Source organism: Penaeus monodon, chromosome 11 (assembly GCF_015228065.2).
Source record: "Penaeus monodon isolate SGIC_2016 chromosome 11, NSTDA_Pmon_1, whole genome shotgun sequence".
NCBI lineage: Eukaryota > Metazoa > Arthropoda > Malacostraca > Decapoda > Penaeidae > Penaeus > Penaeus monodon.
The window spans coordinates 10,703,775-10,723,774 of NC_051396.1; the positions used below are offsets into that span (position 1 = coordinate 10,703,775).

Sequence of the window (20,000 nt, forward strand, 5' to 3'; positions counted from 1 at the left end):
CTGTACGGGTATAGTATGAGTATTAGATAATATGAAATATTAATGAATGTTGAATTTATATACATTTTGTAAAACTACTCGTGCTTCTCTTGACAGTGAAAAATTTAAGATCGGGAGTTAACACACTTTGTGCAATTTATGAATACAAATAATGAATGTGCAGGTTGATTTATGTAATTTTTGTATATTGTTATATTGTAAAACATTAAAATATAATATATATAAATGTATATACTTTATTATTTTTTTTCTTTTTGATAATTCGGTATTCAGCGGGAGTGATAGACTAAAAAGAATTACGATAATATCAAAACATTCCATATCAGTCACCAAGCACATCCTTCTTGGATTTATAAATTCCAAGTATAGGCTGCTCCTGCCAAAGATTAGGCGTCAGTACCATCAGCTTATCGTTATCGAGACGATGACTTTCTCGGTAAGTTTGTCTTGTGGTTCTGGTTGCGCGAGTCACAGCAAATACTCATATTTGCGTTTTCTCAAGCGAGCGGCAGTACTTATGTGGCCAAATATTATGACTAAAGCGTGTTCCAATGCGCTTTTTTTGGAAAGCAAGTAGAGCTGAGGGCACGCGTGGACATGTTTTCATATAGGTAGAAATCACAGCCAGCATCTCGAAATGCCTCATCTCTTGTGTGGCCCGGAAACGCGTTCGACTTGAAGGGGCCAATGCCTGCCACCTGTAGACTGTTCGGTCTGGAAACACGTCTTTAGACTCGGACTCACAAAGGGCTTGTCCATACAGGCGAACATGGCCGGTGGGCACTTGCAAGGGCGACATCACAGGCGAGCAAACAACAGGCAAACTATTCGCTTACAGAATAGTTTGCCGGCTTGTGACGTCATCTCCCGCGAAGGAGTAACCAAAGGCTAAAACGGAAAACTATCAGATCCCCATGGATGGCGGGAATAAACCGAGTATAAGGGCATATGCAAGAAAAATACTGGCGGATATTTAGGACGCCATGGCCAACTTTGCTCACACTAGATTATATTTTGGCAACAATGTTTGCCTGAGCGGCCACTGTCACCTCCTGTAGATGGGTCTTAACTTATCAGAATCCAAGACGTGCTCGGGACCATCTAAGTGACATCAGTAGTTAATGGTTAAAAGGCAAAATAAATATGCTGGGCAACAAAGGTGTTGTAGCACTGTAGGAAGGCAAAGTAGCGAAAAGGGTAAAGAGAAGAGCGAGTTGATTATTAAATGTGCTGCACGTCAAAAGTCGCACAGCAGTTTAGGATAGTATGGTACTGGAATAGATAGAGAGGGGAAAAGATAAAGAAGGTTAAGGGTTAAGGCAGGGTTAAGCAAAGGAGGGAAAAGCGGTAGAACTGAAACAATGCCATTAACATGGAGGTACAAGGTGGGTCTGAGCACACTGCCTTGCAGAACACCTCCGAATTGAGAAAAAAATTATATGGAAGAGGCAATTTTGACTCGTAAAATGCGATTGGAGAGGATGAAATTTATAAAGAATATGGTACCGCTATGTGGTATCATATATCTTCTCTAGGTCAAAGAATATGGCTAATATGGAGCCATGGCGTGCAAACGCGGATGTACTGTAGGTCTTTATGAGCAAATGGTCATCTGTACTTCGCACATAACGGAATCCAAACTGGAAAGGAGAAAGAGGACCGAGATTCATTACATTATCCGAGAAATTAACCATCTACTCTAATAGTTTGTACAAGCAGCTAGTTAGAGCAATGGTACCTTCTTGAGGGAAAGGTACCAGATTTCTTGAGCTTCAAGAATAAGGCCTGCACGCCAGTGAGGAAAATTTCTTGCAGTCCAATTGTGGTTGAAGATAGTCAACTGGAAGGACAGAGGAAGATGAAAAGTGTCGGAGCATACGGTAATAAGTGCCGCCAGGTCCTTCGTGGGTGTTGCGGCATAACTATAAGGCAGAATGAAGTTCAGAGGAAGAAATGGGAGCGTTATAGTAGATGGGAATGTTATCTCTGGCGGCCTTAATGGACAAGCGGAAAGGAGAGAGTCGCTACTGACTTCACTGAAATAGGAACCAAGTTCGGTAGAGACTTTGAGAGGATCAGAGATGAGAGTATCTCGAATGTGGAGGACGGCAGACAACGGCAGACAAAAGAACCATAATTTCACCGGCTGATTAAGATATCCTTACGGATTGTGTGGCGAAAACAGACAGGTGCTCTTTTTTGTACATTTCAAATGAAGCTTTTGGGGCAATCGGAGTTCCATCATGGACCACATTTGGCGGTAAAAGCCCAGTAAGTACGGAGAATGGCACTAACGGTGAGAACAGATGGTGGAGGAAGAGGAATAGTAGAGAGCGAGGTAAAAGTATGCCAGTCAGCTCTATCAAACCACCAGTGTGGAGGAACATGGTTAATAGTTAAAACAAACTAACGTGCAAGACATCAAAAGTCAAATTGAACTATGGTAAAGTATTGTGGCGAAAAAGGTAAAAATGAGTTAAAGATTAAGACAAAATGTATTAGATATCCAACATTATAGAGTGCTATAGGATAGTATGCTAGTGAAAAAGGCATGGAGTAAAACAGGAGTTTTAAATTATATATTGAAAAAAATTCTGCTGCGTCATCATCTAACGTCATTAGCGTCGTATACAAAATATGGCCATAGGGTGGGGTTAGGGGTGCAAAGACTAAGTTTTCTAAGTAATTTTTTTTGGTTCAGTGAAGCAATCTTTGTGAATTTCCAGAATGAACAAAACAAACAAATGTACTAGGCATCAAAGGTTACACAGCTTTATGGTAAAATACTGTGGCAAAAAGGGTAAATATGAGTTAACGATTAGGATAAGTGGACAGAAGGGGATGAAGTAGAGAAGGAAGAGGAAAAAGGGAGAAAAAAAGACTGCAAAATTAGTTGAGGCGAGGACTGAGGTCCAAGGCAGGGGCACTGGGCCTCATTCTCCACCTCCACCATGGCAACGATGAGAATGGGATTGGTGGGGGGGGGGGGGGGCGAGACAGGGATTAGTAAAAAGGGAAAGGGTTAAGGGCTTACAGCGATTAGATAAAATGGAGAGCATCTGTGTGAGATGTAGGTGAACATTGAATGAGGAAAACGGGTATAGGTGGAGAGATGGCTATGGGAGAAGTAGGAGAAAAATCCGGGGAATGAGATAAAGGCGTTGGGGAAGGTGGCGAAGTACAAGGATAAATGACAGAAACGGAAGGATCCAGAGGACACTGTTTCAACGGAAGGAAGTCACATGCGCATCCATGTGGGTGCGGTAAGGATAATGGGAAAAAGAAGAGCGATTGGTGCACATGGAGAAGGGGAAGATGGGCAGCAGGCTGTGGATCAAAAGTTTGGCAGTGTGGCCAAAAAGCCAACATTTCTGACATCAAAGGTCAGAGAGCGTTATGTAAAGTACAAAGGCGAAAAGGGTTAGGAACGAGTTAATGACTACAGTAAAGTTACATGTTGAACAGCACTAGAGGGTAGTATGGTAGTGAAAATGGTGGAGAGGGGGAGTTGATGGGGTATAAGGTAGAGGTTGTTCGAAGGGGTAGGAGTTAAGGGAGTAGGGATTATGATAATGTATTGTGGCGAAAGCGAGTTAACGATTAGGATATGTGGACAGAGCAAACAAAAGAAAGGAGAAGAAAAGACAATGTAAAATAAGTTGAGGCGAGGGCTGAGGACCAAGGCAGGGGTGTCCCCGTCTCCTAAGCCCCTGTAGAACTGCACTACCACTACATCATAGTGAAGCCAAGCAGGCAAACAGGTAGCTTTCACTGTCCGACTATTACCTGTTGTAGACAATGCAACCAGTCGGGGAGACAAACAGTTCTAGTGTAAGTGTTAAGGGAAGAGTGAGGCTGGGCAGAGGCCTTATTTCCGCTGACAAAAAACTGTCTTACAACACTAGCATCTGTCGCTAATATCATTCGTGACACTTCCCCGGGCCGGTCGCGACAGCAACGCTGCCAATGTTCCTGCACTGTTACCAAAGGCTCGACTCCACCCCTATTCCTAAGAATCGTGCTTAAGTTGACAAATTTGATTTTATTCTTGAATTATATGAAATTACCAACCACTGTTTTACTGATATTACAATAGGAAATAGCAGTATATACAAATTCATTGTTATAAACATCTTAGAATTACAAATAAAACGATTTAGAACTACCGAAATCAGTTGAAAACGGCGGGCCCTAAGCGCCTTCGTCTATCGACATCAGTTTCAGACGTCACAGTTCTTTAAATATTTTGAATATGTCACATTGTTAATTGATATTAACTACATTTAAAAGGATATACGAGTTTACGCCTTCATAATCAATTATACTTAAACAAAAGTAAACGGATTATGTAAATAGTATAATTTTGGAGATGCTTCCCGTATCTCAATCGTAATGCAACACTTTTGGAAGCCTGTATGTGTGCAATATCCTCATCGTTGCTGAATAATACAGTATTAGAGCGCAGCATCAAATTTGAGCTTATCATTTTCTTTGTTTCAAACCAGGCGGGGGAGCTCTGCACGCTCATCAGCTAGTTTCAAAAGTTCAAGTTTGGGAAGAAGAGTGGGGATAGAGGAAGGATAGGGGATGGAGGAAAATTAATGTTAGTAGCAGATAAAGGAGCCGGGGCTTAACCCAGCATGCAGGCCAGCCATGACCAAAGGAGAGCAAGAGAAGGAGAGAAGTCAAATTTAGATAGGTTAGTTGAAGGAACAAGCCTTGATGCCCCTAAAGGTGTGGTTACACTGGCCATCGATTCATGAAATCTAATCATTTTGAGTGGATTTTGCCCACCGATTGGTTCATTCCACTGTTTTTTTGCCTACTCGTCCGAAGCGATGGGCAACCCGTCGATTCATCGATGTTCCAGTGGAAATGTCATACTCGTTGAGAGTCTATAGTATACGTGGCATTAGTCTAATTATATATTTATGCATTATAATTAATATATACATAAATAAATTGCAATTATTAATTATAATTGTAAATAATCATATATATACTTATATTAATTATTATCTAAAAAATAAAAGAAAAACAATGCAATATATCTTGTATCCTCATTTGACGGACGAACATAAACAAGCGCGCATATTTTTCGAAGAGGAAGAACGTCTTCTCGTCATATTTCTGTAAAGAATGTGGAATTCGGAAGCAATTACCTCTCTTTTAGAGAAAGTACGCCAAGAAAATGTCCTTTGGAATATAAAACATCCATATTAAAGGGAGAGAAGCGCGGGATCCATCGCAACTACTGATGAGGGACTGCGGACACGATTTGTTTTGATGCTGCGATCCAGTGGACTGAGCTGATGGTGCTTTTCGTAGTGTAAACAAAACGGATGGGCGGGTGGGTTCCAAGTCACTGATAATCGTTGGATTCCAACGAAATAGTTGGTCAGTCTAACCGTACCTTAACAAGGGTACAAAATCTTAGTTGTTAGTCATGAGGAGCCCGAAATATGCGGTAGAGAAGCGGTCTAACCCCCTCAAGGGTACGCGACTACAAGGGAATACTGTGCCCATGACTCCCGGAGGCCCATTTGCACAGCTCTTAATACTATAAGAAGTGGACAGAAGGTATTAGAGAAGAAAAGGAAAGTGGGAAAATTATTTATTGAAAAATTTCTGCCGCATCAACATACGAAGTCATTCGCGGCGTATTCAAAATACAGCAATAGGGTGGGCTTGGGGGAGGAGCCTCTAAGTATAGTATCATGATAAAAGTATTTTAGTGAAAAGGATAAAAAGGAGTTAACGATTAACAGAAGTGGACCAAAGGGGATGAAGAGCAGGAAAAGGAATTCAGAAGACCATGCAAAATTTGTTGAAGCGAGGGCTGAGGTCCAAGGCAGGAGTGATACACTCCCATGACAACGAGCAAAGGATTGGGGGTGGATTTAGAAGGCGAAATACTTAGAGGGAGGGTATGGGAACGGGAACGTAATACGATAGTGGGTAGGGGATATAAAACTATTTTGACAGGGGGAGGGTTAGAGCAAAAGTGAGGAAGAGATACGGGGGGGGGGGGGGGTAATCACGTCTTAGGAGGAAAGGGGGGCCGAAGAGCAAAATTGAAATTGGGAGTATGAAGTAAGAAAACCCTTGTAAGCGTGCTTCCAGCCTGGCTCGTGTACAGTAAGGCCAAGTTTCCATCTGAAAATAGCTTTCTCGGACTCAATTGGAGCCACAGGGATGAGGTCATTAAATTGTGGAACGACAGTTTAAGAAGCCAACAGGAGGTTGATATGGTCGGTCAGGGATGGGGTGAGCCAATATAACCATCAAAGGGGAGGTCATGTTAACGGAAATTAATTTTGACTATATTGGCTGAGGACTTACGGCGACATCTAGAGGAATGGTGTCGCATTGTACTGATGTTGCATTAGTCAACGAGGCAGGCGAGTTCTTTGGTCTAATAACTTAAGGTTTCAAAACAATGGCACTATTGCACTTTTCTGGTTAATACAATCCCTACATATTTATTTTAGTATCAATTAACTAACCAGTACGATCTTTGTTTTTCTACATGATATAGTATTTTGTTATACCACAGGCACGAGTATCTTTCCAATAATTATGTAGAACACTACTGAATAAGCAAATATACAAGTTTCCCCGATTTCAATGAAACCGAGTACACCCAAAAGTAAGTACAGAGAGTACAATAACTAAGAAAACACAAACTGAAGGTAAATTTTATTTACTCATTAGGATATAACATTTGTGTAGGTTTAGAATTATTTGAAGATCTTGCCCTGGTTAAATTTGCGGCCCTTGCTGTCCTCCCCAATCCACTTGAAGTACTGGTCGACTAGCTTCTTGGTCTCATCAGAGGCAGGGTCAAGCTTCTTCCAGTCGTAGGACTCGTAGTCGACGGTCCAGTCATCACAGAGCTGAAAATAGGAAGCAAATATGAAGTCTGTCCCCACACCTTTTGCCAAGAGGTTTGATTCTAACAACTTGTTTATCCTGAACACCTGAGAATAAATGCTATCAGTATGTACACCCAAATCCATTGAAATGAAATAAGTACTTACAGGGAAGGCCAACTCCTGTCCCCTCCAGACCCAAATGCCGGAAATATTGTTGGCCTTGTCTTCACCAAACACACACATGGAGGCAAAGGCATTCTTGCGGAGCTTATCCACACGCTGGAACATTCCTGGGGAGGGAGATTTTAATGAAGTAACTGGTATTGCAAGAGCAGATGAAACTATTTACACGAAGTAAAAGTTTAGCTAAAACAAATGCTCAAAGAAAGGTTTGCAATCTATCTTGCAAAACAATAAACTCATCAAATTCAACTTACCACCAATAAGATTGCAGGTCATGAACACCTTGCTGAGTTCGTCAGCATACCTGAAAACACAAGATTTTTTTTTGTTTGTCAACAATTTCTACATATTACCAACGAGTTGTACATGGAATTTTGATTATATGGCTGTCAACTTAACTACACATTAAGCCAGGCTACAAGCTTTTGAAAAGTGTACAAGAAGCGAGAATATTGTAAATCAACTTTGATTAGCCTTTTTTGCATACAGGAGACACTCTGCCAAGTCAGTCCTGAAAAGCTATTATCTTTAAGTTGCATTAACTATTTCTCAACCAAGTTAGATTCTAAAGCCTATTTCAAGTCAGTGGTCTGTCTCCCTATAAAGAGTTTGTGAAAACATACCATAACAAGTAAATGTTTTTGAATTAATGTTAACAATGACCAAGATTTATATACAAGAAAAAAAAAAAAAAAAAAAAAAAAAAAAAGGCTACCCTGACTTTAAAAATGCAAAATCATGGAGGAAAATTATTCTAACCAATATTACCAATTATAATGATTTCACTTTTGATTTACCAGCACTAATTTCTTTGCCTTTGCCTTAAGAGTTGAGCAGTTATTTGTACCAGACACCTTTTGCAAGAACAAAATACAAATTACTAGTTACTTTTTATAGACAAGCATTTCAAAATCAGAACATTGCCTATGTAAAGTTATAAAATTTAAAATTCTTACCAATGAATAAGCAATAAAACATACATCTGTAGTGTGCCACTAATTCAATAGCTCTTTTCTCAAATGGCAATCATTACAATTTTAACAACAAGATAAAATTACCAAGAAATTTTCCTACATATGAATTCAATAATGCACAAAAAGACTGTTGGATCTACTTACTTGTATTCACAGTACCAGATGGAATAATGATCTTTATCAAACTTTTCCCAGAAGTAAGGCACAGACTTATCTTCATCGTTGTTTGAATAGAACCTCTTGAAGTCATCCAAGTTGAAGTTTCTGAAATTAAACAAATAGACAATGAGGAGAAAAATCATTATGCAATAAGTGCCATACGTACTAGTAAATATACACTAGTTTCAATAAAGTTGGTTTGTCTGAATATATCAGAATATATAAACCAGTTCATTTGTATGTATACACACCAGATCATAGTTGACCAGAAAAATGAACAAAACAGACACCTTGCAGTCAAGTCCAGTGCAGTGCATTTACATGTTTACTATCAAAATAGTCAGCTGTCCCAACATTACTTAGAATTGTAATCTTCCCAGAACATGAAACAAACAGGAATAATTTCTCAGATTTACATATTAAACTAATTGATCTATAAACTTATAATAACTAAAAGTCAAAGAAATAATAACCAAAAGAACAGCAAATCTGCATAAACCAGGGTAGTTAAAAGAAACTACTACCTGTACAAATGCATATATTTGTACAAATCTTAAATCCTACATAACGGTGAAGTAACTAATTCATTATGTACAAAACTAAAGGTAATTTCACTTTTAAACAAGAGCAATATAAAAAAGTGCAAATACAGAAAATCAACTGCAGTTCAAACCGATGTGCTAAATGGAGCAATTAGCTAAGTAAAAGGTCCCAACATACTGCCCAGATGAACACCTTAACTTTGGATATTCATCCAACATTAAAAAAACTTGTAATTGCTCCACTTGCATAATGCACAACTTAAAATAACTTGCATCCTCCACTACCAAGAAAATACAAGGTTTAAAGCTCAAAATTATGTATACATGAGAGGAACATGTTAAAAGTTAGATTTTTGTACATGGTCTGTGTTCGCGTGAGGGGGGATAAATATAAAAATGAAAATACACCATTTTCATGCAACCGACTCTTTCACTAAGACCCCCACACCTGCATGAGCACCTTCTGGATACACTAATGAAAAATATTCACAAATACTATTAATAGTACTTGCACGCAGTCTGGCTTGAGGTTGGTCTGGTCCTTTGCGCTCACTGAATACTTCAGTTAAGAACTCTCTCCCTCCTCTCAAATAAAAGGATTTTAAAAGCTCGAAATCAACACCTGCTTTACCAAGTTTGTCTGCTATATTCTCAGATATGTAATTGGACCCAACCAGAGGTTTGAAGCTATTGGATTTCAATTTTGCTTTTCTGCTGTATTCCATCTTCTCTTTTAAAGACTCATACGTAAAAGAGAAAGTCTTCAAAGTACCAGCTGGTAAATTTAAAATATTTACCACTCTTTGAAGCGATTTTACATCCTGAAGTGCATCATGTGCACTGTAGGTTTCATGAAGTACAGCACGAACAATAGTTTCTTGTTTGTGGTTTGTCAGATTGGGGAGAACATGTCTGAAGAGAGGCAAAGTATCCAGAAATCCAGTGACAACCTCATGCAAGGCAGGTTCAATACCATGCTTTTCCATTGAATTAACCAACCTCTTAGAATCAAAATTGTAACAATTATGAGCTACCAATACTAATGGAGCAAAAGGCTTTAACCAATTCACAAAATGTTGGAATGCATCTGTTGCCCCAACACTTTCTATTTTCTTTCCTTTCAAATGCAATACACCACCTTTTAAAGTTAAACCAGTTACTTCAGCAGCCTGTTGCATTATCGGTTTACTTGGCAAAACATACTGATTAAAGGTTTGATCCCCGACTGCAGCAGAAAGCTGTACAATATCACAATCTAAATCTAAACCAGTTGTCTCTATATCAAAGAAAACCATATTAGGAAGATCTTCCATGTGCTTGAGGAACACCTCGTTTATCAAAGGAAGCACTGGAGTAGTATCACAAATCCCACTTCCACTCTCGCTGGGTGGTCCATCCCCTTGCTGGGCACAACTCCCAAGAAACCTAAAATCAAATGAATTTTCTACAAAACTGCCCTCCAAGCCACTTCACCTATTTACACAATACTAATGTTCCAACTAGTAGAGCAGGAAACCTTATAGATTTCAAGTATGCATTGTCAAAATACAAGCTAGACTAATCCCTACCACGATGTGCCATATGCAGTTTGTAAAATAATTCTTTTACTATTTCAGGAACTATCATTGAAGTAGTAGTGGCCCCATGCGTGCACATTCTGAAGACCAACTCACCCTGCAGGAAGGGCATCCAGGGGATCCTTGGGCTTGGGGGCAGGTGCAGGGGCAGCTGCAGGAGGGGATGACTCCTTTTCCTTCTTCTCCTTGGGTTGTTCCTTCTTTGCCTCCTTCTTGGACTCCTTCTACAAAGACATACACATGTGGAATAGCTTGGGCTCTAGGAATTATGCTTCCTGCTTTAGGCCTAATTGTTATGAAGTACTAGCATTTACGAAAAACTAACTTATTTTGAATGTCTCTTCTACTGGTTCCCCAAACTCAATAACTGAGCAGCAATACAGATGAGAATTTCTTTCCCACCTGTTTGACCCCTCATGTTCTATTGAAACAATTGGGAACTCTATCAGAGGGGAAAATAGATCTGACCACAACGCAAGACTTTACATCTCTCAATAGCTAATAATTCAATTCATTCATAATCCTTGAGAAAGTTTGTATTTTTCTGTTGAAAATATTTCTTAGCCTATATACAATTGACTACAAAAAAACTGCAAAATAGAAAGTTTACCTTCTTTATCACCTCCACCTTGCTTCAATTTGCTCTGGACTTCAGCAAACTTCTTGTTATCAAACTGTGCCATCTTCTCGCAGAGCTTGAATTCACCAATAACCGATTTTACCTGAGGCTGGTTAACCATAGTGGTGAACCATCGGTTGGCATTCTGATAAGGCTTGCGGAAGGAGGGTTCCAGCACATACTGTAAAAGGTTAAGTATTTTAGCATTTAGAGTTTAAATATAATTAATAGGGCAACCTTTTTTTCCCTCTATCAACTGGATATTGTATCTTCAACTGGTTATTCACAGCACCCAAGCAGTAGGTGGGGAATCGTAGGAGAAGAATTTCTTTACCCTTTGTTTGACCCCTCATGATACATTGAAAACAATCAGGAACACTTACAAAGGGATAATTTAATTTTCCTTTATTTTTAAGAATCAAAAATATCTATCATTAAAACATTTTCAATACAAGCCATTTAAATCCTTCCACATGTATATACTTGTCACCCATTATTTACTTACCTGGTAGAGATGGAGAAGGGTGCAACATACAGTGATGTCAGCCAGGGAGATGCGTTCACCCACCAGGTAGGTACGGGACAGAAGGTGGGAGTTAAGAGCAGCAAGAGCTTTCTTAATGTCTTCCTTAGCACGCTCAGTGTTGCCCTTGTTGAACTGCATAATACCGAGGCATGGGAATACCCAGGTGCATGAAGCTGGCAGGATTTCATTATCTGCAAAATAAAAAATGTACTTAAGTAAAAACTTTAAAGGTCAATTTAAACCTATTTCTGACATTGTGTGGGGGGGGGGGGGGGATGAGAATGGAATTTTTGCGTTATCAATATTTTGACAAGGCACTATTTTATTTTCACACTTACCAGCAAAGTTCATCCAGGAGACCACCTGAGCCTGGTCCATGGGAGACTTTCCACGGAGCTGCTCATTAGCCACTGCCCAAGCAATGGCATTGCTCTCAAAAATGCACTTGCCATCAGTAGACTCAAAGGCTGGAACCTGCAATGTTAAAAGGAATTATTGTTCATTACAACTTCATACACTACCAATCTCAGCCTATAGGATGTATGACCCAAATTTATGCAACCCATAACCCATTCACATGGAACGAAAAAAAATTATCACATATCACATCCTAAGTCAGGGTCAGTGTTATTACTGCAAGTGCAATGCTGGAACATTTTCATCGCAAGTAAATGAGCAGCCTTACCTTGCCAAGAGGGAACTTCTTCAGGAAGGCATCAGACTTGTTGGTTTCCCCGAAGACAAAGCTACTGTCTACAGTTACTTTGGCACCGCTGTACTGAGCGGCAATCAGGGCCTTGAAGGCCCTGAAGTTCTCAGGGTAAGTGTACAGCGTCTGCAAGGGAGGAAAAGATTAACTGGTAATCAGAGTCAACTTAAATATTAACTTAAAAATACCTTTTTCATACTTCTACAGTGTCCTATTAGAAATCATGCAATATTTCCACGTTTTCAATGGTGGGGGGGGGGGGGGAGGTTTTAACTAAGGGCTAAAGCGAGAAACTTGTTATAAAAAACACTTATCAACCTGAAATTTCTGGTTTCACAGGGTCTTGTATACAATTTGGCCAATAAATTTACTACCACCCAAAGAGGATTCTTTGCAGTTCCCAGGGTGCATATCTAACAGAACACTGCCATGAAAAAAATTACATAATGACCACATATGCAAGGAGAAATTCTAAGGACATTATCAAAGAAAATATTTCACTTGTGAACAGGCAGGAATACACAGGAAAAAAAAAAAAAAAAAAATAGTTTTGGTTCACATGGCAATGTTTGTGGCTTTCCAGCAGTTTCCCCCAAGCCAAGATTGTTGGCTGGAGTACTAGCCATAGTTCCAGGGGTGCATTTGCATTGCAAACAACCAAAATATTTGCTACTCAAGAGTACTTTGCTATTACAAGAAAACTAAGTACTTTCATCTTTCAACACCTAAAATACAACTAACTTATGACCAAGTGTTCCTTGTATATTGAATCATGACAAACACCAAATTTCTCTTACCATCTTCAGATTTTTGATGCTTCTCTAAATTTAATACTTGTCCCTTGTTTCATTTTCAGTTTGTTCAATGGTACTATTCCCATAATATACCCTCAACCAATTTACCAAAGTTCAATTTTCCCTAAATTAATTGCAGGAATCAACACCCTTCCCCCCAAACCCAAGTACAAACCATGCTTACTGCATGTGAAACAAAATTGCTAACAAATTACCAGAGAAATAAATGAATAATAAATATGGCAATCCTTGTAACATACAAATGGCAAGATTTACATGTTTAAAATGTGCAGGGACTGATGTACTACAATTAAATATGAATTAAAAACGCACAAAGACTACTCGATGCCACAAATACCTAGTTGAACGTTGACTTAACACAATCACCACGGATTTATGTAATGGCCTCTGTAGTTTGTGAATTGTTACATACAGATGGCTCTACATGTACTCAGCCAGCAAGGAGTCTATAAATAGGCCCTAGTGACCACTCCTGATTTTCCCTTTCCTTGAAATAGTGGGAAAATGCATCCCCACCCCAGTACTATTGAGATCAATACAGTTATGATTATTAACTTAAAATATTGACATGAAAATGAAATAATGCAAGGCAGTTTCCAAAACTCAAAGAACAGGGTAAACAGGGGAGATAGGTGGAGTCTGCCAAATGGGCATATCTGTATTGGCCACTTCTGTTGTGATGCTTCCCGAGGCATCAGTGCTACACCGCCATGGCATTATATTAGATGCCACCCACAAACAAGGGGTTAATGACCGACTCCTAGTAGAGCCATCAATGTGTACACAAACTTGTACTTAGTTGGCATGGAATGTATTCTTACCATCCGTGCCAAATGGGTTAAAGAAAAAGAAAAAAAGTGCACTAGCAAGCTACCTGTCACTGTCACTATGCAATTCTTTACAGTACAGGAGGGTTAATAGGGGCTCTGCCATCCAACACTTCCAGGATACATAATTTTTGCCACCGTATATAGTCCAAATCCACAGTACTTGCAATAGTGATGCAAGACGAATCGGTGATTATCAGTATAATTGCCATTTTAAATGAAAGAGCTGGTATTTGTGTAATAACTTGTAATCACGAACAATGCCACTTCATATCACACTAACATTGATAAGAGATTTGATACAGATGAGATGAAAAAGGGGGGGGGGGGGAAAGTAGCATTGTATGACACTATATCTGTCAGTACAGACAAATATACAAATGGCTTCAAATAGCCTTGAATTTTCTAGGCAATTTAACCCATTCTTGCCGGGTGACGTGCTAGGACGTCATAGTGAACCGCATGGTTGGCAGGTTCAGCTCATACGCGCGGCAACCCAGAGCGTGTGGAGTGGGACGTTCGGCAGTGGCCAGCCCACTGTCAGGCCACTGCCAGATATCACCAGTCTAATTGCTCTGAGATTTTTGATAACCAGGAATAATGGGTTAACGGAAAGTGACAAAGTATTTGTAAAGTTTTTTTTTTTTTTTTTTTTTTTTTTTTTTTTTGGGGGGGGGGGGGGTTGGCAGCAAGGATCATAAATATCCAGTTTGTTAATTTAAAAGAACTCATTTAATTCTGATACCCAAGTTTCCCCCTTTATATTTTTTTTTTGGGGGGGGAGAAAAAATAATAATAATAATATGGGATTTACTTTTAATGGTGCATGCAAAATATGCTATATGGCTGTGACCAGCACTTTTCAAGATACTTTTTATTTGTGGCACTACTGTTCATATCTGCAGATTATTTAATGTCTTATCAACTTCCATTTGTCATTCTCGACAAGAATCTTTAATTTGTCCTAGCTTACTGCATATATACTATGGCAAGTCAAAGTGGAAATTTGAAATCCCTGAATTCGTGTTTAACAATGTGTAGTCCTTCCTAATTTATGATGCAGCAGCACTAAAAGAAGCTCTAAATGGTGATCTGCTGTATGTGCCAGAAAGAGTTGCAACCTTAAAAATTATTAGTTTTATTAAAAGGGTAAACATTAACGTAACTATCTACGAAAGAACTGATGTGTAAAATATGGGCTGGGCAGGCACATACTAACAAAAAATTACGAAATCCCAGTTTCGACAAGTGCCACATGGAGGTCCAAGTCCGTGTTTGGAAGATTTTGGGTTTGCACTGGGGCGTGGTCACTTCCTAAATTACAAACAAGCATGACCAAAAATATAGATGTGACAGTTCTGTTATCACTGCTTCAAATTAACGTATAGCAATTGACTCCTTGCCGTTTCTTAACTTTTAATTAACTTATCCACCAGGCTATCCCCTAAGATTACTAATTAATAGTTCTGTCCAATTGTTTGGTTATTCCAAACCCAAAAAGGGAGTGGAGTCGTATTTCAATTGGTTTAATTTTTCCTTTGTTTGACGCCATAGTGCTACAAAGCAGTATGAGAACACTTCAAAGGAGTAACTGAATTAGTAAATTACTGGATAACTTGGTTATCAATGAGGATACTGTTCACTAGTATAATTTTTTTTTTTACAATGTGAATACACCCTTCTCAGTCAAAGTCCGTTACTTCATCCAACAATCTTTGAGGAAGCCACAAACATCAGCACACGAATCAAAAACTTTGAAACCTTGGCCTACCCTCCCCACCCAATAAACGTGGCAGCATTTCTCTAACTCATTATATTCCTGACATTCTCTGCATGTACTTTATTCCCCCCCCCCTCCCATTGTGAGAGACAAACTGGCTATCTGGTAAAGCTACGAGATAAGATAGCCATATGGTAATAGCTAAACTACCTGTAATGAGGACTATGTCCATGGTTATTGGGTGGAGGTCTGTGGCAGAGCCCCTGATGGGGAAATAGTGAACATGGAAAGGTGCAAGAGAAGCTCCTTCCCCCATGTTGGGAGGGATTTTGGTTCATATGGCAAGGTTTGTGGACTTCTGCAGTGGCCCTCAAGGTGGTTGCTGCAGTGACAAGGATTCAGTCTCAGAGGGGTGTGGTCATTTGTTAATCAACAATACTTAATGGTATTTGTTACCAAGAGTGACAAACACTCCAGAGACAAAGTCCCAAACCCAGGGTATCATGCAAACCCAATATCCAAACTTAATATTTCCTACCATCTATTTACTACCTCATGTACCCCCCCTTTTACTACCACTTTGTACCAACTTACAAAAAGTGCTACCTTAGGAACTCTGTGGGGGATTTAGTGGATTTACTCTCTTAAGTGGCAATATGAAGGATATTTTTATCATTTTATGGTAAATATGAGGCCGGTGCAGCTCTACTTATGTTTATGACTTTCAGTTCATGTTACCGAGAGCAACTCGGATAAAGGGAAAAGGACAGTCATATTATGGAGCATAAAAATAGTAAAACACTAAAGGTACAGCTGCAGGGGCTCATATTCACCAAGAAATGACAAATACCCACTGCCTATTACTGCTCAGAGACTAAGTCCACAACACCCTCACACAGACAGTTCTTTAGGTTTGTTTTCTACAAGTTGCCAGAGTGCTAACAAGGGGAGGAGGATCACAAGATGCCTCCTCCCTGTCTGGGTAATAAATAGAAGGTAGGTTTGGAATTTGGGTTTGCACTCGTTAACAAATACATTCCTTTCATATGCCTTTTAAGATGGCAATGTCCAATGTCCCTTAATCTGTGCATCACTCGTTAACATTACCCATCTTTATGGACACATTAAGATGGGGTAAATTGAAGATTATTTTCCTGTAGAGGACATAGCTTTTGGTACAAGAAATAAAATGCAGATATGAATGTGAAAAAATCACAAAGCGTTGCTCAAAGCCAAAGTCTACTCCGTGCTCCCAACTTTCAGATCCATCTTGCTGCGTATGCCGAGGTGAAGACCTTTCCCAGGGTGTGGTGGGGGCAAAACCCATCCCTCTGGCATTAATCAATTGCAGCTACCTACATTCTTGAACAGAATTTGTGGAGTGGAGTTGGAAATTTAGTCTGTGGAGTGTATCAGTTCTATAAAGAATTACCAGCGAAATGGTTAATTTATTGATTGACAATTGGGTTATCCCTGACAATATGCAAATCAGATTTGTTCTTATGTGATGAGAACAAATCTGATCATTTTCGTTGCATTTACCCGCCAACAATCTTGATGTGACTTGATAAGTCCCGATAGCAGGGGAGGGCATGAAGTAGATCAGGGAAATTGCTGAGGAAAACAAGCTGATAAGAATAGAAAAGAAGTATCTAAAACAAGCACGAGGGAGGGAGAGGGATTTAAGTCGGCTCATGAAACTACAGATGTTCCCGCTATCTTTGAAAGTCTATGGACTGACGCAAAAGCTTTCAAAAACCAATAGGAATCAAACCCGTTGTCTGGTAAAAATCTCTGGGATTTCATATAATCCAGCTCCTGTGATCGTACACTGTGGGATTTATACACAATATATATAAAAACTAGCCAGGGTGCTCTGCACCCTGGACCCATGTGGTAATATATATCTAGCCAGGGGGCTATGCCCCCTGGACCCCTGTAGTAGTACATGTGCCTTGCCAGGGGGCTATGCTCCCTGGAATCCCAGGGTAACACCACATACCTTTAAACAGCAAATGCCAAACTTTTCTTCAATTTCATCTATGGCCAGAATTGCCTGGTTTCTAATCACTTTGGCATTTGGGGCACTTGCTGTGCTCAAATATGTTTTCAGAGATAGTATTTTTTACTGTATATCCACTACATAGTCTTTAAAATGACTTGGAATTGACGTAACACAAAATGAAGCATTTCTCAAAATATGGTGTCACACAGCCTGTCAAATGTCCCAGTGGCAAAATGTGCATGCTCACAAGGTTACTGTACACAGTAAATAATTACCAAGACAAGTAAAAGAAGCATAATAAAACAGATTGCATTATCTACATGAATTCAGGAAAACCGACGCTGAAAATTGCAATATTCTCACAAGCGGACTACAACAGATTGCAGAAATGAGTTACGCGACATGTTTTTGGTCCTCGCAAAGTAAACAAAGGGGACCTGGAAAATGATAGGTTGATCTCTTCTGTCCTGTATCTCCTTTATTTTCGATTTGTACGCCTTTTGCCATTGATGAAAAGGGTCTTAGTTTTTGTCAAGATAATCACTCTTGAAACTTTTATACTGTAATCCTGGTAGTCATGCATGGTAAATTTTCCTGCAAAATTATATTCCCCATCTGTTTAGGGCATAAAAATGGGCCGAGAAGGGTAGCCAATGCATGGGGAGTTGAATGGATGAACTGAACATGCCATCTGTTCGCCACATAACAGAGGCCAAGGCATTGAACTTTCACAATTTGAGCTTGGGTATTTGTTACCGCGAGTAATTCACCCTCCAGAGATTAAGTCCCACAACCAGGGTATTGTGCGAACCCCAAATGCAAACCTAAACTTTTCTAAGCTGCTATTCATTCCTTAGATGGGGGGAGGGGGGGGGGGAAGATTCCTGTAACCCACCCTCCCTTCATTCCCTCACTTGCCAACTTGCAGAAAAAGGACCTTAAGAACTCTGGGTGTGTGAGGGTGCTGTGGACTTAGCCTGAGTGGCAGTCTGCAGCAGGTATTTTCATTATTCTGGGACACATGGGATCCCTGCAGCTGTACTTGTGTTTATTACCATTTCTTTTGCTCTACAAGATGGCAGTGTCCATTTCCCTGTACCTCTCTACGTAGTTCTCGGTATTTAACCTACAAGATAATAGCTGGTCTGGGCATGAAGAGATTAGGAGTAAACCTTCCAATTTTAAATTATTCATGCAAAAGGGTGAGAGCTTTTGAACTCAATTAAATTCATACTTCGTGCACGAAAAGGTCCGTCTGTAACATATGTGCGGCCCCTGATCAACATGTGCTTTACACGTTCTTTATAAAACTTTCCCGATCAAACACTAACACGTTTAATACCTAAATGTAGTATGGATCGCAAATTGCACATAAAGAGAGGTTTAATTACCATGTAATAAACGCCACGTAAATTATGATTAAGTTTAACCCTCATTGTACTTAAGTTTTCAAACCTTTTTTCGTGTTCTCTGCTACTTGTGAAGTTACTCTTCCTCCAAAGTTAACATGACACCGAAACAAACTCGAACTAAGGGCATGTGTCCCTTCCGGTTCGATCACGGCTTTCACCAACGGAACCAGCTGGACCGGCCTCCTACAATGCGACGATTATCGACACTATTATTAACATGTCGCCACGAAAACCTGTCTATACTCGACACTGGATCAACAATGAACACCGTCAATGGGACTAAACCATCGACAACACTGCGATCAGTTATATAAATAACGATATTTCAAGACGATACCTCGTACTCACCCCGCTGGCTGACATGGTTGTAGTGAGAGGGCGTGTGGCGATCTGCGCATGCGCCACCTCTGCTCCGGGAGAGGGAGCTTGAATATAAATGTGCACTTTTACTCTTTTAGACATTAATGCTTGTTATCATTAACGAAGAACATATTCCAATTAGATTTAATTTTATATCAAGTTTTTTCTAATAGGGAGAAATATGATTACTGAATGTCTAGTAGTTCTTGTCTTGCTTATGACATCATCTGGTCTATTAATATCTGTTTTTTCTTTGTTTCTGATTGAAATTTTAAGATCATCTGTCATCTCTAGTAATACATTTTCCAAATCATTTCACTGTGGTAAACGAGAATGTTGGGGACCACATGAATAGCTGATGAAAATGGAAGAAACTTTACTGCCTAGTTATATAGATCATTCAAGAACAGTACTATTCTGGTAAGTTTGCTGCCTTGTTTACAACACAGAGACTAAACTATGAGGACAGAAATAAACTCATCTCTCAGAGTCCACAGACTTTCAATATATATACTCCCTACTTCATACATCCAAGCTCATACCTCCAACACACACTCCTATGCGAGTTTCTGCACACACACACACACACACACACACACACACACACACACACACACACACACACACACACACACACACACACACACACACACACACACACACACACACACACACACACGCACACACATTTATGTGT

General features: G+C 39.7%; 1 protein-coding gene across 1 annotated transcript; it reads right to left on the reverse strand.

The window, feature by feature from the left end:
- Positions 1-6,687: 6,687 nt before the first annotated feature.
- On the reverse strand, positions 6,688-19,448 carry LOC119578743 (elongation factor 1-gamma-like). The gene is made up of 10 exons (XM_037926354.1): positions 19,292-19,448; positions 12,141-12,290; positions 11,794-11,929; positions 11,435-11,646; positions 10,924-11,110; positions 10,407-10,536; positions 8,177-8,296; positions 7,313-7,362; positions 7,041-7,165; positions 6,688-6,896 (listed from the first exon to the last, which is right to left on the reverse strand). The coding sequence occupies exons 1-10, from the start codon at positions 19,403-19,405 to the stop codon at positions 6,741-6,743; spliced, it is 1,380 nt and encodes a 459-aa protein (XP_037782282.1). The 5' UTR covers positions 19,406-19,448; the 3' UTR covers positions 6,688-6,740.
- Positions 19,449-20,000: the final 552 nt, after the last annotated feature.